General features: G+C 37.9%; 1 protein-coding gene across 1 annotated transcript in view; it reads left to right on the top strand.

Annotated features, from left to right (window-relative positions):
* Window positions 1-10,129: 10,129 nt before the first annotated feature.
* The window catches only part of LOC140927390 (DNA topoisomerase I, mitochondrial-like), a 20,267-nt gene continuing 3,461 nt past the window's right edge, over window positions 10,130-26,935 (top strand). Inside the window, exons 1-31 of the mRNA XM_073377031.1 lie at window positions 10,130-10,247; window positions 10,367-10,408; window positions 10,540-10,573; window positions 11,305-11,342; window positions 11,556-11,569; window positions 12,773-12,926; window positions 13,628-13,690; window positions 14,082-14,101; window positions 14,334-14,613; window positions 15,000-15,007; window positions 15,343-15,427; window positions 15,605-15,664; window positions 16,019-16,114; window positions 16,383-16,429; window positions 16,835-16,889; window positions 17,189-17,249; window positions 17,450-17,484; window positions 18,477-18,644; window positions 19,218-19,447; window positions 20,107-20,170; window positions 20,373-20,453; window positions 20,543-20,587; window positions 20,826-20,896; window positions 21,347-21,374; window positions 21,621-21,702; window positions 22,215-22,315; window positions 23,249-23,317; window positions 23,450-23,641; window positions 24,583-24,633; window positions 25,532-25,626; window positions 26,611-26,760. Coding sequence (XP_073233132.1) covers window positions 10,206-10,247; window positions 10,367-10,408; window positions 10,540-10,573; window positions 11,305-11,342; window positions 11,556-11,569; window positions 12,773-12,926; window positions 13,628-13,690; window positions 14,082-14,101; window positions 14,334-14,613; window positions 15,000-15,007; window positions 15,343-15,427; window positions 15,605-15,664; window positions 16,019-16,114; window positions 16,383-16,429; window positions 16,835-16,889; window positions 17,189-17,249; window positions 17,450-17,484; window positions 18,477-18,644; window positions 19,218-19,447; window positions 20,107-20,170; window positions 20,373-20,453; window positions 20,543-20,587; window positions 20,826-20,896; window positions 21,347-21,374; window positions 21,621-21,702; window positions 22,215-22,315; window positions 23,249-23,317; window positions 23,450-23,641; window positions 24,583-24,633; window positions 25,532-25,626; window positions 26,611-26,760 — 2,561 coding nt within the window. The 5' untranslated portion in view covers window positions 10,130-10,205. The remainder of the gene's footprint in view (window positions 10,248-10,366; window positions 10,409-10,539; window positions 10,574-11,304; window positions 11,343-11,555; window positions 11,570-12,772; window positions 12,927-13,627; window positions 13,691-14,081; window positions 14,102-14,333; window positions 14,614-14,999; window positions 15,008-15,342; window positions 15,428-15,604; window positions 15,665-16,018; window positions 16,115-16,382; window positions 16,430-16,834; window positions 16,890-17,188; window positions 17,250-17,449; window positions 17,485-18,476; window positions 18,645-19,217; window positions 19,448-20,106; window positions 20,171-20,372; window positions 20,454-20,542; window positions 20,588-20,825; window positions 20,897-21,346; window positions 21,375-21,620; window positions 21,703-22,214; window positions 22,316-23,248; window positions 23,318-23,449; window positions 23,642-24,582; window positions 24,634-25,531; window positions 25,627-26,610; window positions 26,761-26,935) is intronic.

Raw genomic sequence — 26,935 nt, 5'->3', positions numbered from 1 at the left:
ATTCGTCTTTCCCAATCCATGTCACTTTCTACTTCATTTATTTGACGCACCAGTGATATCAGGTCATCAAATGCTCGTGTACCATCCGCGGCATAGTAATCGAGTCCCTGAAGAGACTTTCTTACTGACGCACTGCATTGAGACAAAATGCGCAACATCGTGCTTTGACTAAACGGCTTAAAGCCAGTCTCTTCACAGTACTGAGTATATTGACGCACGATTCGTTGAGGTATCATGGTTCTTATCACGTTGGGGACTTTAAGGACTTCACCCGTCGAAAGAGTCAACTGTTTCTGTCCGAACGGAAGATCTTGTACTAAATGTGGGCTTGTGATAAAGCACAGAAAATGATCTAACTGTTTTAGATCTACTTTTATTCTTGTTGACACCCGAGGAGGTACAGGTGCGCCACGACCAAACTGAAGGCGGTGCAGATTTGCCATAGAGTACCGGTACCTTGTTAGCCCTGGAATGAAGGTGGCTAAAATTTTAAAACCAGCAACACCAGTCATTACAGAAAGGATTTGTCGGCGGGTATCCCAGCTATCGGCGTTATTATACGCTTCTGTTAGGGCTTCTAGGTAACGCTGATCTGCTTGTGGGATATCTTCAATACCAAGCAACTTGTTCATGGAAGCTGTTGATGTCATGGCTCTCCAAATAAGGCCAGCATCTTCGGGAGAAATGGTTTTTAGCACTGCAGCTACGATGTCGCTTGATCTTCTTGTATACCTTTGTTTAGTGGATTCACTGCAACTGCTAAAGTCCAACCATTTTCTTTGAAGCGGCGGTATATTCCAAGCCACCAACAACTCATTCAGAAGGCTACGCTGCATTTCTGCGGCTGTTGCTTGAGAGGGAACAATTTCATCGCTTTGAGTAGACGCTGTGCTCCTGGTTTCAGGGCTTAAAAAGGTCTCATCAGCAATTTCTAACTTGCTTAATGCACCAAGGACAGCACTAGAGACATCACTATCTGCAGATGTCGACTCCTCAGTTTCCTACACATTTAAAATAAATAACAAATTAGAGAATCCTTTTAATTCCCATTACATTTTAAACCGGTTTGCCGCATTTTTCGATTTTGTAAGGATAAGAGGATAATACAGTTTGAGCCAATCAATAACGGAGAAATATTTTGAGTAAATAACCTATTTTATGGGCTTATCAACATACCAGCCTTGTATCACCAGTTTCCAAGAGTCCTTCTAAATTCTTTACTTCATCCCCACTTTCCATAGGTCCTTCTAACTTCTCCTCTTCAGCTTTAGCTTCCTTAGGTCCTTCTGATCCCTTCTCTATTGCTCCAGCGCCCATTAGATGTTTTTCCTCTTCCCTCGTCAGATGTCCAAAGCAAGTCGAGCAAATAGCTAATGTGAAATAATAGTATGTTAGAAAATCCTCGATTAAGGCCCCTAGGGGTGGCTTAATAGAGATGGGGGACTTACCCCCCTGAGGGGTGGCTTAATGGAGATGGGATTCTTCTTATGGGCTCCTGAACTTGGTATCAGTTTTCCATAAAGAACTCAAATGCAATGTGGAAAAGCTCAAGCGCAGGAAGTTGAAGGTCATGCGGCCGAGGATCAAAAACAAATCCGAACTTCCAGCTGGAGAATAAACCACCCCTGGATTCCATCACTTCCTTACCCAACCGCTGTTTGTTACTAACAGAGTCAAAGCGTTCAATCGCTCATAAGAATTTCAGTAAAATTACAAGACAAAACGTAAAAATCACTTACGCGATCCAACAACAATTAGCTGGCCTGTTTCCTTCAAAATAAGTGAAGATAGTTGACTGCTTATTCTGCGTGTTCCTTTCACTTTTGCTGACTTATGTGCGATCATTGGGCTTGGAACCGAACACATAGTTTTCCCTGTTCTCCATCTTATACCATATTCCGCCCGATGACGGGGACATATAGTTATAAGGTCATGAGACACATCCGGCGAAAAAATTCCTGATTAGAAAAAACCTTCGGAATTAGAATTATATTAGGTGCTGACAGAACATCAAAACAAAGTAAAAATTCAACCACGTGTCATTTACTGACCTGCACGAGCTAGTAGCAGTTTCCTTTCACTTTCCAACGATGGATCTTCACTGAGGCCATACATTTCCAGATGTCTCGTGATGTCTCGTTCGCATTTACCAAGAGGTATACATTCGTATTGACCAGGATATTCCTGGCTAACACCGCATTTAAGATTTCCATCAACAAGAGTCGAAAAAGTACACAACATTTTTTTCTTTCCACACACTTTCGTTATAAACGCTGTAGGTTATACCATGTGTCGATTATGCAATGCAGTTTTTTTTAGATTTCGACATACTGTACAGAATTAGGTGATTACGTGTACACGGGAAAGATTGCGTGAGCGGCTGCAGAGTAATTTATTCAAATCATCATACACGTAACTTGACACCAAGTTAGGAGAACCAACATTTGGCGCCGAAATCTTTTTACGGACGTACACTACAGATTACAATTTTCAGTTAGTCGCTAGTTTTAAGTCATTTTATTCAGGTAACCTTAAGAGCCTTACATCACGAGAAAGATATGAACACTTGCTAACACTGTGACTGGGTGGAGGGTATTACAGTAGTTTCTACAAATCCTGGACGAACGTCGAAAACCAATATTCGTGTTTCGTAATCTCAAAGCTTAGAGGTGGATGTCTGTTGAGGACCCTGCAGGAAGGTGTGTTCACCATTATTGTAAATGTTTGCTTTGAAATACTTTTTTTTTTTTTTTTTTTTTTTTTTTTTATTTGCTTTACTTAACCCAATAATTACAATATTGAACACTGCTTACACTGCTTACATTATTTACAACATTCATACCATACTTACAATACTGACAATACTTATTGCTTACATTGCTAACAATACTACTGTTTTCAAACATTATTACATTTCGTATGCTTCAAGTACACAGTTGCATCGGAAGAAACTTATTTAAGGATAGTTGGCGTTATTGAGGCAGGATAAGCTACGGATGAAAGACATAGAGAATATCAGGGGGCGTTGGGAATAGCGCCATGGTAGAAACGATAGTTTCTACGTGATGTCGTGTAGAAATGACCATTGTTTGGGCAGAACATTGTTTGCTTCTGCTTGTGCTTGTATGTTGTAAATTGTCTTTAGGTGTTTGAGAAATCCTTGCAATAGAGGTATAGCTTCTTTTGTTTTGCAGAGCCAGATATAGTGCCTGGCAATAAGAAAACAAAAGTTGATCTGGCGTTGAAGTTTAGAAGAGTCTGATCTCAGGCCTAGTGAAACAGTCATGTCTGCAGAGTAACTATCGGGAATAATTTGGCAAAGTTTTAATCGCGTTATGATGCTCTCCCAGAAGAGCGCCGTTTTGGGGCAGGACCAGAAAAGGTGTACGAGTTTTTCTGGTTCTTTTTTACAAAAGGAGCAGTTGGAGTTTTCTTTTACTCTTATCTTAGTTAAGAAAGCGTTTGTTGGTATTCTTCTGTGCAGCAATTTAAATTGAAATTCCCTGAGTTTTATGCTTTTTGTGATTTTATGAGCTAGCTGGTAGGTCGCACCCCACGTTATTTCGTTTTGACCTAAGTTGCAGTCTTGATTCCATTTTTGCTGGCTTGTAGTAGGGGGGGCACTTTTCTTTGTAATTAATTTGTCATACACCAACTTGCTTGCTTTTTGGGCTTTCATTAGTTTTGTCGAAAAGCTTTCGTAACTATTACCTTCGTTTGTGTGGTCACCTTGGTTGAATGTGTTGCATAGCTTTTTAAGAGCAGAAATTATTCCACAGTATGCCAAGGGTTGGACCTTGATGTCGTATTTGTTTAAAAGTTCTGGTGGAGTGAGGAATTTTCCTTCTCTGTTCCTTAAGTGCTTAACTTTTGTGATGCCTTTACGATACCATTCTTTAAAGAAAATAGGGCTGTCGTTAATCCTTACAAGTGAGTTGTACCATATGCCTTGTTCTGAAAGCTGGCTCTCTGATGTTATCCTCTCTTCAAAATTGATTTCTGACCAGATTAGGAGAATTTCCTTTAAGAAACTGTCTTGCGTTTTGAAGATATTAGCTATGTCTATCTTATTAAGGTTGCTTGTGAACGGTAGGGTACACTCAAACTTTTTCAGTTCAAGATCTAGAAAAAGTTTCCATTTACCCTGATTATCTGTATCCAGGTACTTTTTTATCCAAGTGGTTTTTAGCGCTTTATTGAAAGATAGTATGTCAATCATTTTGAGGCCACCTGCTGGGTAATTGTTAATCATAATATCTCGCTTTATTTTATCGCCCTTTCCGTTCCAAAGGAACAAGTAAAAGAGCTTGTTAATCTCGCTAATTATTTTTTTGTTTGTGCACAAGGGTGCCAAGACGTACACAATTTGAGAAGCTACTAAGCTTTTCAGAACAGTGATCTTCCCACTTAAGGTTAATCTACGGTATTTCCAGTTGCTTAGAATATTGTTAATTTTTTCCAGTTTTTCCTTATAATTTAGAAGTACAGTGTTTTCAGGGTCTGTCGTAAACCAAACGCCTAAAGATTTTACTTTGTTTGTTTGCCATCTGAAATTTCTTTCTGGAAGAAGAATTTCTGTTTTTCCACTATATGTTCCGATCCAAATTGCTTCTGTTTTTTTACTGTTGAGTTTGAGACCCGAGGCTTCTCCAAAATCGTCAAGTGTGTTGAGAGCAGCTGAGAGCGACGTTTGTGAACCATTCAATATTAAGGTTGTATCGTCTGCGTATTGACTTATTTTAATTTCCTCTTGGTTAACGTGTATTCCTCTGATATTGCTGTTTCTTTTAAAAGCCTTGGCTAAGACTTCGACTGAAAGAACAAATAGATATGGAGACAACGGGCACCCCTGCCTGACCCCTCTTTCAATTTTAAAGAAATTGCTTGTCCAGCCGTTGTTTAAGAAGCAGCTCTCTATGTTGCTGTAAAGGCATTTGACCCAGTTTACAACACTTGGGCCGAAACCGAAGTATTGAAGAGAATTTATGATAAAAGGCCATTCAATCGTGTCAAACGCCTTTTCGAAATCAAGAAATAATAATAGCCCTGGGATATTTTTTTCTTTGGTAAAACGAATAACATAGTCTATTAATCGTATGTTCTCGCCAATAAACCTGCCTTTCATAAAGCCAGTTTGATCACAGCTGATGAGATCGGGAAGAACCTTTTTCAGCCTGTTAGCCACAGCCTTTGCTGCAATTTTGTAGTCGCAGTTGAGAAGAGTAAGCGGTCTCCAGTTTTTAATGAAATACGGCTCAGCGTCTTTCTTGGGAATGAGTTTGATTACTCCTCTTCTTTGTGTGATGGAAAGCTGACTCGTTTCGTGCGCATAATTAAGAGCATTAATCAATAAGTTTGATATGTTTGTCCAAAATACTCTATAAAATTCTGAAGGTAGCCCATCAGATCCAGGGGTTTTTCCCTGTTCCATGGTTTTCAGGGCTGCAAGGCATTCCCTTTCAGTTAGCAGGCCTTCACAGTTGTTCCGTTGTTCGTCATTCAGGACGGTGTCGTTTTCGTGTTTAAAAAAATCATATGTGTCAATTAAATTGTGTATATTTCTGTTGGATGTATATAGATTCATAAAAAAAGATTCCCCTTCTGCTAATATTTCCTGATCCGAAGTAATAAAGTTATTTTCGTCCACTTTAAGTTGGCTTATAATGCCTTGCTTATAGTGTCTCTTTTCTAGGTTGAGGAAATATTTCGTATTTTTTTCTCCTTCATTATGCCATTTAATTTTAGCTCTCAATATGGAACCTTTCGTACGAGTCTCAATAATTCTTTCTAACTCACTCTTTAGATCATTCAGTTGTTCTGCAAGTTCAGAATTTTCTGTTACGCTAGAGTCTCCGTTCTCCATTTTCGATTCTAGTTTGGAAATTGCATGCTCTAGTTCTGCCTCACGGCCCTTTGTTTTCTTAGTTTTATTCATTGCGTATTTGAGCGATTTTTCCCGTATTTTAAGCTTAATCATGTCCCACAATAGAGCAGAGTTTACCATGTCATCATTTTCATATTCGTCTTGAACTTCCTTAATCGTTGTCTTAATAAGATTAACATAAGCAGTTTCGGTTAAAAGAGAGGTATTTAATTTCCAAAGGCCGGGTCCTCTGCTATTTGCATGAAGAGACAGATCTAAAGTAATCATGGAATGGTCTGTTTTATATCCTGGCACTATATCGGTGTTAGTGACGTCCCCAATAACGCTTTGGCTTATTAAAAAGAAATCAAGTCTACAGTAAACCTTAGGTTGTCGTTGTCTCCAAGTGTACCTTTTGTCATCTGGATTGTGAATTCTCCAGACATCGAGAAGATCTAGGTTCTCTGAAATTTCTTGAACGGTCTTCAAGCTATTTTGGTGAGTTTTGGCAATGCCACCTTTTTTGTCATTTTCGATGTTAAGAACAAGGTTGAAGTCACCGCCAATTATTATGTCTTCACAATTAAAATTTAAAAGATGATCGTAAAAGTTTTGAAAGAATGAAGGTTTATCCTCGTTGGGAGCATAGATGTTAGCGAGGGTCAAAAGCTTTTCGTTAGCTTTTAAGTCACAGATAATAAATCTCCCTGCAGGGTCGGTGTAAAGTCTTTGGAGCTGAAGGTTAAAATTATTGTTAAAAAGAATACATACCCCTGCTTTGTTGCTTTCAAAAGAGGTGAAGTAAGCTTGATAGCCCCATTCTGCTTTCCACAAGTGATTTGTTTTTTCTATACAGTGTACTTCTTGGAGCATGCATATTGATGGCCTTTTGGCGCGAAGCCAATTAAATACTTCTCTTCTTTTAGCGTCATCCCTAAGTCCCCTGACATTCAATGAAGTTATTTTCAAAGTCACGATTTGTTCAAGTCTTTTGTAATAAACGTTGTCTCGACGGGAAAAAAACATGTGCGCCTCAATAAAGGATTTGCATTCTTTCTATTAGGTGTAAAATGATTGATGCAAAAGGTACTCGATATTTTAAACAAATAATGAAGACTAAAACGTGCATATAATATTAGACTGAAGCAAATGATCACAAAAGGTAAATTAAACAAAATAACACTTTGAATAAATAAAAAAGAGTAGCGCAAAAACAAAGAACAGAGCATAGACAAATTTGTAGTTAGTAAAATTAAATTACTTTGGCAGCGAGAAATTTGAATGGTTGATAAGACGTCCCTCTCCAGACTTAACGTAGATTATTTTGCCTGTTCAGTTTATAATTGATCTAAGTCCTCTTCGGAAAAAATTCTAACAGGGGAGCCATAGGGTGATGTCTTAACAAAAATCTTACCATCCAAAGACCAAACACTGAGTAGAGTACCCTCTTGTCTTCTCTTGTTCGCTTCTTTCATGATTCTACGCCTATAAGCCGTGAGGTTCTCGTTTATAAAAATACGTTGTCGTTCCTGTGCATTTGAAGGGTAGCTGGGAAATAGATCTTTGATTTTGACATCCTTTAGTTTGGTGCGTTCTTTGTAAAGTTTCGATTTCACTTTATGATTGCAAAATTTCACTATAATGGATTTGCCCCGATTCAGCTTGTGTGAAATCTCTATTTCTTCAGGCTCTATGGTGATATTTAGGGCTTCAGCAACCTTGATGACCGCGGCCTCCGTACTGGGATACGCATCTTCTGGAATTCCATGGATTTCCAGCGAGTTCTTTCGAGTGTATTGTTCCAAATCATCATGGTGTTCCCACAGTCGATCGGATTCTTCTTTTTGCTTTCCTAGATTCTCCTTTGTTGTTTTAAGCTCGTTCCTTGTTGAGGCTAGCATGTGTTTTAATTCTTTGTATTCGTCCTTGGTCTTTTGCAAGGACTCTTTCAAATCTTTAAGCTCCTTCTCGTAGAAGTTGGCAGATTCTTTTAATTCTTCGATTTCCTTCTTCAGCGTTCGATTTTCGCTAAGAACTGCAGCTATTTGGATTTGTATGTCGACCAGTAGAGCCTTGATTTCAAGAAGGCTAGGCTCTTCTTGTTCCTTGCCCGCTTCAATCGGTTCTTCAACATCAATGTTTTCCTCGGCCGCCATGTTGGATTTCTTCGGATTTCTTGGTTCGTCTTCGGTTGAGCCACGATCACCTCTTTTATTCTTTCTGGGAGGCATTTACATTGAAGAAGGTAGATTACATCGTCAGGGAGCCAGATAGTGTATTTTCATAGGAGTAGGTGCCAGAGAGGGGTCATCTTTGGCAATGTTAGGCAGACACGATGAATACACGTCCGACCGCTGCGATTTCCCGCCAAAAGTCCCCTGCTTTGAAATACTTGCATCTTAATGCCTTTTAGCTTTGAGCACGAACAATCTCTTTTATTTGGGAAACAATTATTACGGTCCGCTTAGTGTTTGTTTGCGGTCTTGATAGCCGCTTTAATTCCATTTTGTTGAGAGGTCCGGATTTACAATAGTTTTGACTTGGGTTTCATAGTTCATTTTTATCTAAGTAACTTTTTTTTTCTGACATAGTTTGCAATGGGGTTTTGAAGTTGACAGAAATGATTGATAGACCTGATACTTCAGTACCGGGAATTCACCCGATCAAAATTTGTGAGCAATTGCATTATTTTTTTGGCCCATCACTCTTTTTTATTTTTTTCCTTGTTTTAGATTATTCGACGAACAATTACGCTTTTGTAGCTTCCCAGGTACCAATAATTGATTAGATAACAGAATTTTCATCAATTTTTTGCGCTTTGATGTGCTAGCTATAACTTCCATGTGATTTTCTCCTCGATTTGCATATGTTTTCCTTTGTTTACATTCCCGTTCTTGTCGCGGACAGGCGACTTGGGGGGCACAAGTTAAAATTTTATTTCTCGCAAGCGTTTAAATTCGCAGAGCTAAAAATTCAAGTGTAGTTAAAAGAATAACAGGTTTTTTGTTTGGTATAGTAGTTTTTTCAATTTGTGACATACCAGGATCGACTTTTGACGGTTGAAGTTGGGCGTTATTTTTACGGCCAAAGCAACACACAATCAGAGCGCACACAATAAAAGCCAGAAACTATATTAAAATAGTAATTTTACAAGACCTTTTTATGCGGTCTTAAAGCTGTGGATGTCTGCTAAATGCATGAGCAATATCAAGTGAATAGGAGCTTTTGCGCGCTTGTACTGTTTCGTTGAAATCTGTTGAAATTTGCACCCATTTTCTGAATTAAAAAATGTATTTTTTGCGAATTTTCGAACTTTTCTAAAATTCTCAAAATGTAAAGCGCTTGGGAATTTCTTAATATCATTTCTTGAAAGAGTTCCCCTAAAGGGATGTTTGGGTGGTATCAGCCAAAATTGGAATTTTTGGAACTGATTTGAGATTCTCGATATTTTCCGACATTGGCTCTTAATTATTTCACTATTTTACAAACAAAAAAACATGAAAACGTTTTAAAAACATGACTGAATGAGGGAAACTCAAACTCAATCTCTCTTTCGGCTTTTGCTGGAAAAAAGAAAATTGCACTAAGTGGGCCCGGTGTGTAATTTTTTTTCTCAGCTGTTTCATGAAAAACATGAAACTCTTCTACTTGCAGTGTTATTAATTTGAGGCAAAAAAAGAGCCAGAGTTCAGGCTTCTGGGGTCCGTTTCTCGAATATTCTCGGCCGGAACTTTTCGAGCCCGAAGCCACATATTTTAAAATCAAAATCTGACAAAGGGTGGACTCTAGCTCCCTAACAAGCCCATTTTGTTTCTTTATCTGTTAATTTTATTGTGTCATTTTAAAAACAATGAAAACCCCGATTTAGACTATGTTAATTTTTTTACGGCGCTTGTCCTGGGCCTTCCGGGCTTATAATGGCATTATCGTTCTACCCGGTAGCGTATCTGTTTCTCGGAAGGGTGGGGCCCTTTTCTTGAATGCCCCGCTGAGCGCTTAGCGCGGGGCGTTCAAGAAAAGGGCTTCACGCTTCCGAGAAACAGATACGCTACCGGGTAGAACTATAATGCCATTATTACATCTGGGAAATTATGGTTGCCTTTCATTTAACTACATGGCAGCATATCCTACCCTGTACAACCACGTACCCGTAGACAAAAACGACGTATCTTGTCGGGGGCCGGCCGGCCGGGCTCCCTTCGGATCCGGCGGTAAGGTCACTTGATCACGTGGTCTCACGCCTGCGTAGTAGCCGTTAGTGGAGACTTAACTTTTTCTTTGTCCTTTGCCTTTTGGTGCGAGAGCGACACTTAGAAAAATTTTCGATCAATTTTTGTCCAGAATGAACGGAGAAACCACCCAGCATCTCACGCAAGTAAAACATGTAAGAGTAATCTTTTGACATATTTTGGTTGAGATATATTTCGTGAATATTGCTACGTTCTCTGTCGATTTTTCTCGCTTCATAAGAGGCTTTGTGGCTAAGAGCAATATTTCTTTCAGTCGGCGACTGACGAGGTTTCTGAAGACGATGACGTTCCTTTGGTAAGTGCCGATTCCTTTCTTCCTAGAAAAATTTCTCTGAGTAAAATATTGACTGTTTTTATAATTTTTATCTTACTCTGGTGAGATAACTACTGATGGACTGATTGTAATCGTGACTTGTCCGATTTCAGGCGCAGAGGAAACAAAAGCCGGTGGAGAACGAAGGTAAGTTTTGTAAGCTTTAGTTCGACCGCTCATTCAAGTTTGAATCAGTAGTTCACAACCCATTCACTCCAGTGATTTCTTTCTTACTGAAAGCTGCTGCAATTTTTGGCAATCGTGTTTTATGGATCAAAACCTGGAAAAGTATCTTGATGTGTTGAATAGTCTCTTGATAAATTTTCGTTTATTCACGGGAGCACATGTAAGCGGTTTAGTCTAACTCCTTTGCTTGGCATGCCAGCAATCTGCCTCTGCCCATTTCAATAGGAAGTTTTAGAATCTTTGCCTATCAAAATGCCATCATCAGCTTTGGGATTCAGCTTAAAAGAGAGAAATCGGCGGAGAAAAAGACAGAATTTTTAACCTGAATTTGCAAGTCTTATGGGATTCAAAGGCTGGTGTAAATCAAAAGATGTCGATTTCATGTCCATTTTGGTGATCGGTACTACATTAACAGGCTCAATTGTTTCCGCTGCGTTCGTTGTCGCTCAGATCAGTTTACTCAAACTTTAGCTTATTTTCATAAATCGTCCTGTCTGAGTTGTGAAAATCTGCGAAATGCTATCACATTTTATCCGTTTACCCATGAAGACACTATAACAGAAGATTTTACTTTTCTTGTCGGATTTCCATGAAACGAACAACGTTACAAGTTGTTTCATTTTATGCCATTGAGTTCCCAACTAGAAAAAAACACGATAAGGTCATCTTGATTTCTGTAACTTTTTGTGTAGGACCCGACAAGAAAAAAATCAAGCTGGAATCTTCGCACGTAAGTTATCTTTTAATAGTTTCACTCACCGACCCCGATTCTTTACCGTCATCTCCTTGAATCTTCGTTGTTCCGACATTTTCAAAAGTTACGATTCTTTCTAATTTTCATTTTTAGACGGTTTTGTAACATCCGTATTCACTCACTTTTCATTTTTCCTTCATGTTGATTCGATCTACATTTGTACACCTCTGGATTTGCTTTTGCCTTAAGAAGGACGTAAAAAGGTGAGCTCGAATAAATAAATCTGTTTAGTGAAACGGGCCATGTTTTCTGTAGAACAATGAGATTCCAGGATGACAATTGGCTGCTGTCTAGGGGTGGGAAAGGACTTTCTTTTTTTGTCCCTAAAGATGAAGGGGTGTTTTTACAGTAAAAATAATGGCCCTTTGAGAAAATATTTCACGAATAAAATTGTGTACCGCCAGCATGTAGGTGGAGTTCACTAGGGTTATTTATTTTCTTCAAACTATTCCTAAACACAACTGTATCCACAAATTATTGAGGGTAACAGCTTTTAGTCATTTCAGGATGAATTCAGCTGGTATAATGATGATCTCTACATTGTTGGTAGCTACAGTGTCAGTCGAAATTGTTGGGACACTTTGCTGTCTTCTTGCCCTCCCAATGTTGGTGTGCAAGATTTGGTGAGTTAACAACGATAAACAACATTGGGAGGACGAGGAGACGGGCCAGAAGCCAAAAAAACAGCGTTGGGTGGAAGTGTCCCAACTATTTTTGTCTGAGACAGTAGGGTTTATGCATTTTTCCCTTCAATTCCTCCATGCAATGTTATTATCTACATGTTAAAACCATACGCTGTCTTCATCCCTTGTTGCCAGTGTTAGACTGTGCCTCAGAAAAACATATTTAATTTAATTAGCACATTGACATAAGTTTTGGACATTGTGATAGATTAAGCGTGGGCAATAGAGTTGGATATTTTACTATTACCTTATAAGTCAATTTACAAGGAGGGAGGAGAGGGAGTAGGGCTTCTAAAGCATTAATGAACTACATCTTTAAGTGATCAAGAATTTAAGAGATAATACCATTAATACTAGCAGATAAGCAACCCCTTTACCACCAAGTTTCACTTGAAATTGTCCAGCGTGAAGCTAATTTTTGAGAACATCTTGAAAGAAATAGATAAATCTCTGTTAATCACCCCTTCTGTCTCAAAAAAAAAAGAAAGTGATCAGCGATTGTTCTACCTAATGATATAAAAGACTACTCTTTTTTCCAAAAATGGGGTTTTGGGTCGATAAACAATCACTATAATTGCTCCTCCAATATTGCTTAAGACTTTGACAGAGTATCTGCTGGTATTATGTAAATAGTATAAGTAGCATCATTGAATGTGTTCTGAGCAATCTAATAATTGTCCAATTTTGAATTCTTAATTCTGCTTCTACATATATTTTGTTCAGTTCATCAAAACCCATGAAGCTGAATGCAAGCATCAAACTTCACTCCAATTCTGCATTGAAGCGTGATTCAACAAAATCACCTGTGAAGAAATCTCCTTTGGACAAAAGCCACCACCCCCATAATACTGCCATTAAAAAGGAAGCTATATCACCAGTGAGTTTTGTAATTTTTATTTTGCTCTGTACTCAGCCAAACAGAAGAAAATTCAAAATAAAAACTGCGTTGTACAGCATGGAAACCTATTATGCTATGGCCCTATAAATGCAGAACCAAAAAGGTGTAAGCCTGAGAAACAGCCAACATTTTGCAATATCACCACTGGTATGATCCTGATGAAATGATCAAATACCTGGGGAATGACTGCAGAAATTTCATACTGATGACCTACATGTAACAGTATCACTACCCAGATCTAGGTAGTGACCATCATTAGTATGGAATTTCTCTGCTCTTCCTCAAACATAATTTTGCAGGGAAACCAGTTGTGGTGTCGCAAAATGACCACTGTTGCCTCAGGCTTCAGAAGTGTAAGAAAGCATCAGTCCCCTGACAGGATTACATCAGTCAATATTATTAGAATGAAAGGAGGGGAACAATTGCCTTAGCAGTAAGGAGGTCACTACTGTAGCCAAGTATGAAAAAAGGGCATTAAATTTAGCGATTCAGGCATTCTCGACCTCCTTATGTTTAAAAAAGTTTGAACTTTTTATTAACCACAGCAAAGCAGATACTTTAAACTGTACATGCAACTGTATCAATGTATTCCTGCCTCAGAAATCCCACTCTAGAGTACAGTGTAGCCACAGATTGTCCTGGTAGTCATCAATTTATTTGTTGATTCTACCCTTTTTCAGGTAAAACAGTCACAACATGCATCAGGCCATGCTGAAAGTGATGATGATGATGACGTCCCCTTGGTAAGTTACTTTATTTAGATAACGAAGTCTGAACAGGTGGATCTGATTATCACGGTTGTCACTGAGATGTTATGTTGCTGGGTAAATACAACAAGTTGGCAGGGAACCAAACAGCTGGGGGTTTCTTTTGCATTTATTTTTGTTCTATTTTCCTTTAAAAGTAGCTGGGGACCACGTTGATAATAGCCCGGGGAAATCCTCGGCCCCCGCCTCTTAATGACAGCTCTGGATTATCTTTAATAAATTTTATATATTTTGAACATAGAACAAGTCCACTCTCTCCCTAGTTCTTCACTATATTTGATTCTGTTAGAATTCATAAGTGAGCTATTACAAGATCCTTAGGTTTTGTAAAACAATGTGAGCTGATTAATCTCATGTTTTCTTTTAGGCTGCCAGGGCCCAAATGAAGTAAGTATGTTGTATTATTCCTTATCGCTTATACCATATAATTATATAGTGTGCTTGATCAGAGTTAAAAAGAGCCTTTTCTCCAGACAGTTAATTTACTGGACACTTTTGCCACTGTGATTCAACACACTCTGACTATTGTTTTTGACATTGCAGTGGATGATATGATGTCCTCTTTTTTCAAGAAATGTTTTATAATTTTTAACACTTTGCATTATTGAACATGTTACAGGCAGGCAGAGGCGGATAAGATTAAAACTGAGAAGAAAGTTGCCACACCCAAACCAGCTAAATCAGCATTGAACAGTTCAGTGGATGAAATGAAAAAAGTGGTCAAATCTGATCAGCACGAAAAGGTGAAAAATGGAAAACCTCTTAAACTGGAGAAAAAGAAGGAGAAGAAGGCAGCAGATGTTGCAAAAAAGCATGATTCAGTGAAGAAGGAAAAAAAGTCAGAAGGAGGAAAGCCTTCAAAGAAGACAGCAGACAGTGATGATGATGACCAACCTTTGGTGAGAATAGACTTCTGAATTTTCAGGTTTACTAGTCCTTAGCATTTCAAAATTGTATATCGTTATCCACTACACAATGTAGACCTTAGCATTCACGGATACATTGCTTTCCATTGGATAAGGGTTAAAGAAGCTACTTTTGAAGCACCTGAGGCCTAATTGATCCAAAGAGATCCCTTACAACAAGCATAAGGGACACTACTTTCGAGGTTTCAGAGCTCTTTACTTGCAGGTTTTCAGCTGGCCTGCTGCTGTGCATTGGCCTGTGGGTATTAGCTATCGAATTTTACCACTTCATCTTCCAGAAAATGCTTGAGTTTATTAAAATCTAATGATATTGATTTTGGTTTTTACTTTCATATTGTTTCTGTGGATGACTATGACAGTCTGCTAGGTATGTATTTGTCTCTAAATCTAATACATTTAATTTATTTTTGACTTTGAAGGGGCAAAAGAACTTATTAAGTGTTTTAAAAAAAATGAATAAAAATGAGCACTGTTCATCAAAAAAAGCATATCAGAAGAAGGCACTATAGGAAGGCGGCATTCTGAAATTCAGATTAACCATGTTTTTTTATTTATCTGTGACAAACACTGCCAGGGAAAAGTCATATGCTATCATGATCATTTCATCTGGTGTGGCACCGAGGTGGGGAGGGGGTCGGAGGGTGGGGAGGATAAGCTGATGTTTGGCTAACCAAGCTGTACAAACATTTGATTTATTCCCAGAGTTAACAAGACCCCCGCAAACAAGAAGCAAGTAAAACCAACATCTAGTGGGTCATCTGGTCAGAAGAAAGATGCTGCAGCCTCGGTGTGTAATTTTTTGTTTTTATGTGCTTTTTTTGCTTCTTAATGGTCATATAAAGGAGGATACTCCCCTATTTGGGGCCAGAAAAATAATTATTAAAAACCAACAAACATGTCATTAACAAAATATTGTACATGTACTACTTTAAACACTTTTATAACAAATGTTCTCCTTCACCAGCGCAAGAGAAAGAAGAGTGCAAGCAATGAAAGTGACAGCGATGAAGACGGTAAACCATTGGTAAGATAAATTCTATACATAAGAGCTAGTGTGGAGTGTACGTGGTAAATAAAGATTGAATGTACAGAATTTCATTTTATGATCCCTGTTTTAATCAATGACAACGGCGTCACACTTTCCCTTGCATGGTTGGTACAATCTTGGAAAGGTCTTGAATTATAGTAGTTGTCTTGAAAAGTTTTTGATTCGGTTTAGGGCCTTGAAAAGTACTTTACATGTATTTCTTTATTAGGTCCCTTGGCCCTAGGTTATATCAAGGTTCCACCGTATGGTGCAGTGATATCAAGCTACAGTCTGTAAAGTACAATCCATGGATCATGCTAAAAATAATTATATTATAATGCTTCATTTCAGGCCAAGACTGCCAAGAAAAGTTCTAAACCAGCAAAGAAAGAGAAAACAAGTGGGTCAGCTAAAAAGAAACCCAAGGAAGAAAAGTCTGAAAAAGAGGTAAATAATTAATTGTAGCTATGCATGTACATGTGCATGCAAGTAGAGTTTCATAGGGCTGCATGTTAAGTGATTGCATGGTGAACCCCTTCAAGGATACTGGAAACTTGTAAATGTGATGTGATTCCACATTGAGGGATGAAAAATATAACATGTCTGAACATCGGGTTGATCATCCATTTGGTCTAATAACAATGACTGCACAATAAGTTGTTAATAATTATTATCGTGATCTTGACTCATCTGATGTTTTATTATTGCTACGAAGGAAAAGGGAAAAAAGAAGAAAGAAGAGGAAAAGGAAGTTTGGAAATGGTAAGTTAACGATGATGCGCTCGCAGACTTTTTGTTTTGCTGAAAATCAAAAAGAACATGTTACATTCAGCTGGGCAAATAAAAGCTTGCATGACATTGACAATTGTTCTAAAGTTGTGTTTGTGTAGTGTTTGGAAGCCCTCAATGCCCCCCTCTGAATGGGAGACTGCTCTCGATCTCGAACTTGCCTGGATCATCTGGGAAATGTGGCAGAATGTTACAGTCAATGTTGCAACTGTATAGTTACATTTACATATAATATCATGTTGCAACATCTATAACAGACTTTATTCACAAGCTCCTAACTAAAGCACTACTACGAGGAAATATAAAAATAAAATTACAATAAATCGAAATGGGATAGGGTATTGTGATGTAAAGTATTATTTTACATTGATCCTTAAGGTGGGAGGAGGAACAACTCCCAGAAGGCGTAAAATGGCTGCACATGGAGCACAAGGTATGACGTACATGTATTGCTCTTTGAAAAACTCATTATTTTACTTTTGGCCGAGTTATCTGTGAAAAGTGCAGGGAAAAAAGAGAGAGAGAACAGGGGATAAGGGGTAGCATACTGCTTACACTGAGATAACTGAGCCATGATGATACACTACAATGTAAGTATATTTTGCAAATCTAAGCTGTTTCCACAAGTGCAATATTATTATTATTATTATTATTATGGCCATGTTTTTGTTATAATGCTTTGTCAATCTGGCACAGAACATATATCTTTAATCCTCTTCTCTTCTTATCCAGGGACCATATTTTCCACCTCCATATGAACCTTTACCTGATGATGTCAAGTTTTATTATGATGGTGAGGGTTTTTTTATTTTCCCTTAAAAGAGCTATAAATTTTTGTGAGAACACTGGTAGTTACGGAATATGACTGCATCATAAATACATGTAATGTGTTTAAAGTCAGTACCAGTTTTAATTAGTATCTTATGGATTTCAAGAAATTAAATGATTAAATAATGCTGTCTTACATACAGTATCTATTTTGTTTTTTTACAGGTGAACATATCAAGCTTAGTTTAGGGACAGAAGAGGTAAAAGTTTGTTTATTGGAGATACTAGTTTCTTGTTTGTTAATCTGATGCCTCAAGGATCATAGTGTCCTCTCCTTGTTATGGCTCTTGAGTGGAATGTTTTTGAAATTACTTCTGTATGTTGATGTAAACACTCCTTGATCTATAGTTAGCTTTGCAATGAAATATTTATGTGCGCAGTCATTACAAGAAGCGTTTATAAGAATTGAGGAGCTCCTGTTTGTATTATTGTTGTTCTTATGGAACTACATCCATTATTTCAATTTTCTGCCTCTAATGGGTGAAAAAATTATTTTCTGGTCAGTGACAAGCAAGGAATTCAACTGGTTTTAGTAAGAATAATTGCTTGCATGCAGGCTTTTTTTGTTCATGTAATTGGTCGAGCAATTTCTCTATCTAAATTTTCAACTCCAATTGACTGCCCCTGTTTCTCCAAGAATGTTAATACATAAGTGTTATTGACCAAGCGCAAGGTCAAGGTGGCTGGATATTGGCCAAGTTCCTTTTAAATTACGTTTTGCATTGATAATATTGCGTTTATGCAACAGGATGGCAGAAGAAAGAGGATGGCAAAATACTTGTGTGTGACAATCATGTTCTGTGGTGATCTTCACTCAAGAATTAATTTTTTTTGATCTTTAACAAAAAGATAAGATCTGTTTAAAGGAAGATGAAGTTTGAGGCAAATTTTTATCCAAACAAAATTAGTGTCTTGTTTGTCACACAAGATTTGTCGTTTTTTTAATTATATTGCTGTCTTGTCCTGATGCCTAAGTTCACTATAATAATGTAAAAAATAGATCCAGTTTTCTTGACTGAACAAGCTAGGTCAATCAAGCCAATCAGAACACAGTATTTGCCTCATCTTGCCTGCTTGTGGATTCAGCCATATAATGAGTCAGAGTATATTTCTTACACATATGACTGGTTACAGCTGTACTTAGTAATAAAACGGTTAAGGAAACAGAGTTACTGAAGGTGTTGTTTTCTAGGTGGCATCATTTTATGCCAAGATGCTTGATCATGACTACACCAGCAAAGACATCTTTAACAAGAATTTCTTTGAAGACTGGCGGAAAGAAATGACAAGTGAAGAGCGGAAAATTATTAAGGATCTGTCCAAGTGTAACTTTAAAGAGATGCATGCATACTTTACAATGGTATGGCATAATATTAGATAGTTTGTATGAGACTGTTTTGTACTTTGTAAGTAAAATACATCCCTTCTTATTATTATTGAGTGTAAACTCCTTTAAGTGCAAAGTGTGACCAACATAAATTTTCTCCTTACAATAATCAATACAGGAACAAGAGAAAAAGTCAGGAGAATTAATTAATTGACCACCAAGGGGAAAGTGCTTTGATTTGTTAACAAATTCTTTCAACTGATTCTTTGAGAAAAAGTATGGAAGTCAGTCTGGAGAATTTTTATGTGAACATTGGGGCTTAAAGAGTTAAATGAACCATGCTCACTGCCAAAAAAAAATTATTTGCAAAAAGGAGACCTTAAAAAGAAGTCATATTAAAATGCAAAAGTTTACATGTAATTAGTACAGTTAGTTTCAACTCTACATTAGACTGTCTCGTAGACTGCGATATCATTTGCTACCTACGTCACTGAAGTATTATTGGCCTTCTCGTCTTGCAGATGATAAAAGATACTGCATGCCACCTTTTATTTCTCTGTGCCCTATCCTTATAGAAATATTGGATGTCACATTGAATTCTTTCAGAAAGCAGAGGAGAGAAGAAACTGGACAAAGGAGCAGAAACAGGAGCTGAAAAAGGAAAATGAGAAAATTTTAGAAGAGTATGGCTATTGTCTTATGGATGGGCACAAGCAGAGGGTAGGCAACTTCAAGATTGAACCTCCAGGTTTATTCCGTGGACGTGGTGACCACCCTAAGCAGGGAAAACTTAAAAAGAGAACCATGCCTGAGGATGTGATCATCAATATTGGACAGTATGTTGAAATTCCACTCTGTTTGCTTTTAAATTGCCATTAAGAGTTAGTGTTCTCAGAAACTCATACATTGTAAATTTCTGCCATCATGAAATCGAAAGTCACATTACTGAAACTTTTATGGTAAGAAGACGAGGAAGGGTGTATCAATCTTTTATTTTAGAAAATTGTGGCCACTTCCCTTATTAAAATCACTAAATTGACTCGTAAGGCTCAAAGGCTTCAAACTAGAAAACTCGTCTGGGCTAGTTGTTTAAATCCAGACACAGCTGATTTTCTGCTACTGTAATGTTTATGATTAGCCTAGGATAAGAGCTACATGTACAATAGCAAGGGGCAGAACAATTATTTCCCTGGATTTTTCTGCTGAGATGAGGAACCGCACTTAATTAATTACTCTGGTAGCATCCCAACAGAAAATACCCTTCATGTGTAGCAAAATGTGGAAGATGAGGCAAACTGGATTGGCTTCTGCTGAGGGCCTGAATTATAATCTGCAATGTTGTTGGTCTAGCTCTGAGCAATTCATGATTAAAAATGGCTTTTTATTATAGGTGTTACAGTAGTTAATTGCACTCTTATCACTAGCACTCTCATCAAATTCAAGTAGGTTAATCATTTTATGATCATAACATTATTTTGTTTTTATTTCTTTGCAGAGGTGCAAAAATTCCTGAGCCTCCTGAAGGCCACAAGTGGCAGAAAGTCATTCATGATAATAAGGTAAAAATTTATAATGATGACACTAATGCAGGCATCAAGTTCAGATCATTATAGACTGCTTGCAGAGAAGTGATACAGAATGAATTGAGTTGTGTTCACTCTGGGTTGTTAAGCATTAAAAACTAAAAAGAGAAAATTCTGTCACTGGTCCAAACGTTTCAAAACCTAGCTAACATTGATGTACATGTGTTTTTATGTAAAGGTATCATGGCTTGCTTGCTGGGTAGAGAATATTCAAGGAAGTTACAAGTATGTCATGTTAAATCCCACGTCAAGATTAAAGGTGAGACTGAACTGCAATCCATTAAGTTATTTCTCTTTGAATAGACTTGCTATAGTAACTTATAATGATTTGTTTGCAACTGTTTTCAGGGTGAAAAGGATTGGCAGAAGTATGAAACAGCAAGGAAATTAAAGGTAGTGGTATACCTCTTGAAAATCTGGTACCTAACAATGAGCTACCCCGCTTTCTGGTAGTCTATGCAGTAGAGTGGTAATTTATCTAATTTGTAATTATTCTGATTCCAGAAAAAAAAGACTTACATTACTCCATGTCACTAGAATAAAGCTATTGATGTAGCAACACAGATAAGCTGTAAGGCTATGCCATCTGTTGGGGGATGCCACAAAAATCATAATTTTGTTTGCGTTTCAGGACTGTGTTCAGAAAATCAGAGAGGATTATGAAGAGGACTGGAAATCCAAAGAAATGAGACTGCGTCAGAGGTAAATAGTACATGTACTTCTGCTATTATGCAAACATGTTGCATAGCCCCTAGGGCTCATTATTCCATGTCGTCTGTGCATTTTGGGTCACATGGTCACGTCTCCTGGCTGTTCATCTTGCACCTGTCACCGAAATGCACTGACTGAGAAGGTATCCCTCTGGGAAGACGCCATACAGGGACCAGGCAAGCATTTTCAGGACAGGCAGAAGCTACAGTAAGACTTTTTGAGATGCTGGCCAAAAGCTACTCTAAAAAAATTTAGTTAAAATTGTAGTGGCAAGATTCCCAACGCTTTGGTCCATTTGGGGGTCATGGATTTGCTTGAAATTTCTTGGAAGAACATTTGATCAAAGCAATGTGATGGTTATCATCTTTGCGTTGCATCAGATCTTTGTGTGTTAGAACTTGTGATGATGTTTAACTCATTTTGATTTTTGTATTTTTTCAGAGGTGTTGCCCTATACTTCATTGACAAGGTAAGGCAAAATCCTGCTTAACATCTAGCTTCCTATGCAGATTTTCTTAGGGCTCTGTGTGGGAGGGCTGGCTACAAGAACTCACCCTTACCTTAGCCAATTTTTCTGAAAAATGGCGACCTTTATTTAGCAAAACCATGTTAAGTTTGTCTTTGAGTAATTTTTATTATTATTATTTTTTTGCTTAGTTGTTTTCAATAAATGGAAACCTCTCTAATGAAAACTTATTGTGATTCCAATTTTCAGCTTGCTCTTCGAGCTGGACACGAAAAAGATGACGACACAGCCGACACTGTGGGCTGTTGTTCATTGAGATTCGAGCATATCAGTGAGTAGAAATTGTGACCTCTTTGTACTGAAATTGCGACCTTTTTTAGCAATAGGCTTCTTACCCTAAAATTTAGCTAGTGATCTTGTGTTCTAGGCCAGCTTAAAGGCAGCCTCCACTGCTTGCTTTGTTATGTGAATCATGTTGTTGTTATGCTAACTAGTATTTTTTAGGCAAAATTTACATTAGAAAAGGAAGGATGTTTGTATGAGAACAAGGTCAACCTCGCCCTCACGTTCACTCAAAGGCTAGGATACTATGCTCACAACTGTAAAATGGCCTATTGATGGGAATCAATGTTATTTTGTATGTAACAATGACAGTAATTAATTTTTACTTTTCCTTCTTTCAATAATTTATTGGTAGAAATCAAACGATCGAAAAAAAGCTAAGTGGCTTGGTTTTCCTCCACTAACGTAAAAGTTTCTTGCTTTCAGTTTGGAATATTTGTTTGTAAATTATAGACACTTTTTATCCCATATTTATCACGTGACTTACTTTGTTGTGTATAGAATTGCATGATGAGTGGGAAGACAAGGAACATGTAGTGGAGTTTGATTTCCTTGGTAAAGACTCTGTTCGATACTGGAACTTTGTCCCGGTAGAAAAAAAGGTAAGTGAAATTTACTCTTCCCTTAGTTTTGGCATTTGAGGGGGCTTCGTTTGCAGCATTTACAAGCCAAATTTCGTTCCCAGAGTCTGCGTTACCCTTGTCCAGCGGAACGGCAATTGAGACCGCTGGACAAGGTTAACGCGGACTCTGGAAACGAAATTGCTTTAAGCCGTCGTATTTGCCTGTTGGAATTTTTTTTAACGTGTTTATGAGCTTCAAAACAAAATTCGAACTGCCAAATACGACATGTACACCTGTATGCTTCAAATGAATCCATCCTTTGAGAGCTATGCTTTATTTTACTATGACATGCGTAAAACCTCGTGCTGATCGATGGGTAGCCTGTGGTTAGCCTCAGGAGAGAGCGTTAGCAAGATTTACCTACAGCTGTACTCTGAATGCTAGTGTCACGTTATATAATGTATTTTCAGTGTGGGATTTAGTAAACTGATGATTTATTTTATTGACTTGCAAGAAATATGGTTACATTCTTGCACCCATCCACTGAGTTTGTGTTACTTGGCGTTCACTCCTTTAGAATAGTGACTGAATGAGAATGGCTAGTCAAAAAGAAGTATTATCTCCTTTCCCATATCTCGCCAATATAATTTTTATTTGTAAATTGAAGGGTTTTTGATTAGCTGTGAGCTGTTTTTTTGTTCTCGTTAAATTTCTTTTTTTTCTAGGCTAAATTGAGTAACAGTTTCAGTTTCAGTTTATTTATTTGCCAGAAAAAATTACAGTCATTCAATATTATATTGCAAAAAAGATAGGTAAAGGTTAAAAGTAACGTAAATTTCACAAGTGGAAGAATTACAAGGTTTTTTTTTTTTCAGGCGAGGAAGCTCAAATTGAAACCGTAGTGGCTTATTACAATACAACACAATAATTATTAAAGAGTAAAGATAACATAAATAAATGATATTTTTTCAGGTGTTTAAGAATCTTAAGTTATTTAAGAAAGGAAAACAGGATGGAGATGATTTATTCGACAGATTGTCAGTAAGTACATGCATAATCTTATAATATCTTGATGAAGTTTAAGCCCTATGTTTACCCCAAAGATATACTTTGTTAAGTCGAACCTTCCATCAGGAGACTTCGTTGACGCTTGTATTTTTACACTTCAATCAGACAACTTCATTGAACAAGTACCTATCTGATTTAATGGACGGTTTAACTGCCAAAGTTTTTCGAACGTACAACGCCTCCATGACACTGCAGGATCAGCTTAACAAACTCACGGATCCCGAGGACAATGTAAACGCCAAAGTGTTATCGTACAACCGAGCGAATCGAGCTGTGGCCATTCTCTGTAACCATCAGGTACGTAACATAACACTTTCAATCCCCCTAGTGGCATTTCAAATTTCATTTTGTAAGCTGCTGAAAAACAAATAGTACCATGTAAAAGAACTGCTGAAGAGGTTTCATTTGAATGGTAACACCATAGGATTTCATCCACAGACTCAAAAGTTAGAACTACATACTCAATAAATAGTACCATGTAAAAGTGCTGCTGAAGAGGTTTCATTTGAATGGTAACACCATAGGATTTCATCCACAGACTCAAAAGTTAGAACTACATACTCAATAAATAGTACCATGTAAAAGTGCTGCTGAAGAGGTTTCATTTGAATGGTAACACCATAGGATTTCATCCACAGACTCAAAAGTTAGAACTACATACTCAATAAATAGTACCATGTAAAAGTGCTGCTGAAGAGGTTTCATTTGAATGGTAACACCATAGGATTTCATCCACAGACTCAAAAGTTAGAACTACATACTCAATAAATAGTACCATGTAAAAGTGCTGCTGAAGAGGTTTCATTTGAATGGTAACACCATAGGATTTCGTCCAAAGACTCAAAAGTTAGAACTACATACTCAATAAATAGCACCGTGTAAAAGTACTGCTGAAGAGGTTTCATTTGAATGGTAACACGGCAGGATTTCGCTGCAGACTCAAAAGTTAGAACTACATACTCAATAAATAGTACCATGTAAAAGTACTGCAGAAGAGATTTCATTTGAATGGTAACACCATAGGATTTCGTCCACAGATTCAAAAGTTAGAACAACATACTAAATAAATAGTAGTTGTTGTTTTGCTTATTAAACCTGTTGCTTTTTTGACGTTCTCGGCCGCCATCGCGTCGTCCGATCTAAAAGTCCCTAATGAATGACCAGTGAAGTCTCACTTTCGAAGCCAATATAGAAGGTGTGAGCTTGCAATGTACTAACCTTCATGTTTCTCTTTTCAGCGCTCGGTTCCCAAGACTTTCGACAAATCAATGTCAAATCTTCAAAACAAGGTACTTAGCGAATCAATGATTTGGAGATCAGTCGCATATTAACATTATAACTAAACTGACTAAAAAAAGAACCCAGCGAACTTTTACAACACCAGACGATTGTTTCAGTAAAGTGCACATGAGTGATGAGTTTCATGAATGGGTCACTTACACGACGACGTCATTTTAGTACTACTACAACCAGAATCCTTCAGGGTTTTGCTTTCTTGTGCAAATTAGGGCTTATGTTATATAAACCTCACTGGGAGTACTAAATGTAAATATAAGAGGAAATTCAAAAAGGATTCCGCTAATCGTAGTAGTAAATGACGCCATCGTGCCAAACCCGAACAATCACGTCTTACAATTGTGGGTATCTTGGATGTCAACCAGTTACATTTACGATTTGCCTTCAGTTTTAAGCAAGTTACAGTAGAAGCGTCCCTCACGAAGAACTCTGTCCTTGCTCCGGTCTTACAGAAACACTGTAATTTTGTTTTTTGTTCTTTAATAAGAAAGCAAACATAAGCATAAGCTTGAGTCGTAGTTTCTGACAACGCAACATCTTTTGTCAACTAGACTGTTTACAGTCCCCTACTTTTTCTTTGGATCGTCAGGATCGAGCGCTCACCGGTACGGTCGGGCGGCCGTTTTGGTTTCATATATACACCGGTTTCGGGCGTCGGGTTAGATTTGACACTCATCCAAGATGGCCGCCCTTAACGCAAAGCGCTCGATCTCGACGAACTCATGGGAAAACAGGGGAATGTGAACAGTCTGTTCGTTAACTTAGGACTCGTTTTTAATGAGTTTATCACAGCGATGTCAAAACTCCTGAAGTTTTTTACTATTGTATTATATTTTATTTTACTCATTATTTTTGGGGTCTGAAGAGAGGAATGTTATTTTCTTTGTCAAGATTGCAGATAAAAAGAAGGCAATCAAAGAGATCAAGAAAGAGGTTAAAGGATTGAAGATTCAAGTTAAGGAAAGCAAAGATGACAAAACGAGAAAGTAGGTGAAAAATATGACAGATCGCAATTTATTTACTTATAGAACATTTAATTACCTACCGTTCAAGGTGCAAAGAAAATCATTTTTACAGCTTGCCATTCAGGCAAGCTGAAGCTAACATTTACTAGCCCAGACGTCATTTCAACCAGCCCCAAAAGCTTTTTGAAGAGCAGAATTGATTCCACAGTTCTTCTGTTATTCGAATTCGTCAAAAAACGTCACTTGCCCGTCGGGCAAGTTAGAAACAGAATTCGCTAGCCCCATAGCAAAATCCACTAGCCCCGGGCTATCGGACACGACTTTCTTTGCACGCTTTGCTTCTTTACAAGGGCCTTGTACATGTAGCCAGAGAATTTAAATATGCGGTTCCCGATTTCGGTCAACCGGTTTTCGACCGGGCTTTGGCCGACACCGAAGCATCCGTTCGCACGCGAGAAATAAATCCCTGGTACCCAGGGAATTTGAGACCTGTATTTTTCCTATGTTCACAGATTTCGCCGCAAGCACCCAGCCCCCTCTCCTCACTAAACATGGTAGCTTAACTAACGTTATAATCCGGCTATGAGTTGAGGTTTCACGTTGACACATTTTGAAGCTGTACTCCTTTCTATTCCTCTGGTCTGCCAATAATAATCTTAGGGCGCTTTCCAGCCGCACCAGTCATGAAGTAGGCTTTTTCCAAGAGTTTTTGCTCAAAAACCAACTTCCTGGTTCTTGCGTGCTAGTAAGGACTTGACTGATCTGGCTGGAAGAGCTTTGATTAAAAGTGAAATTATCATTACAACGGTAATAGTCTGGTCGGTTAGTTCTGACAAATGGAAAGCACTCCAAGGCAATTATTGGTTGACTTAATATTCCAGCTCAACGTTCACATGGTCAAATAGAAAACTGTGAACAGACGGGACGTCTTTGATTTTTAAATTACAGGCCGCCGCTAAAGCATGCGTTGATTCTATTTTGCTTATTTTGTTTTTGCCTTTTTAGGCAACTAGAGAAGAAAAAAGCCCAAGCTCAGAGACTGGAGGATCAGCTTTTTAAATTAGAAGTAACCGCTACAGACAAGGAGGAAAATAAAGAGATCGCACTCGGTACCTCCAAGTTAAATTATTTGGATCCGCGAATCTCTGTTGCTTGGTAAGTTAGACACGTCAAAAAGGAATCTCACTTCAGATTTTCTCGTGTAATCCGAGAACTGAAATAGCTTCACAAGCATCTCATACAGTCGAAGTTTCTTGAGGAAGCCATTGTAATTCCCCTTATTGAGTCCGCCTGCTTTAATAGGGAGCTAAAACAAAGTCGTTTTTGAGTG

The sequence above is a fragment of the Porites lutea genome, chromosome 2 (assembly GCF_958299795.1).
Source record: "Porites lutea chromosome 2, jaPorLute2.1, whole genome shotgun sequence".
NCBI classification, from domain to species: domain Eukaryota; kingdom Metazoa; phylum Cnidaria; class Anthozoa; order Scleractinia; family Poritidae; genus Porites; species Porites lutea.
This window is presented reverse-complemented; position numbering and strand designations above follow the sequence as displayed.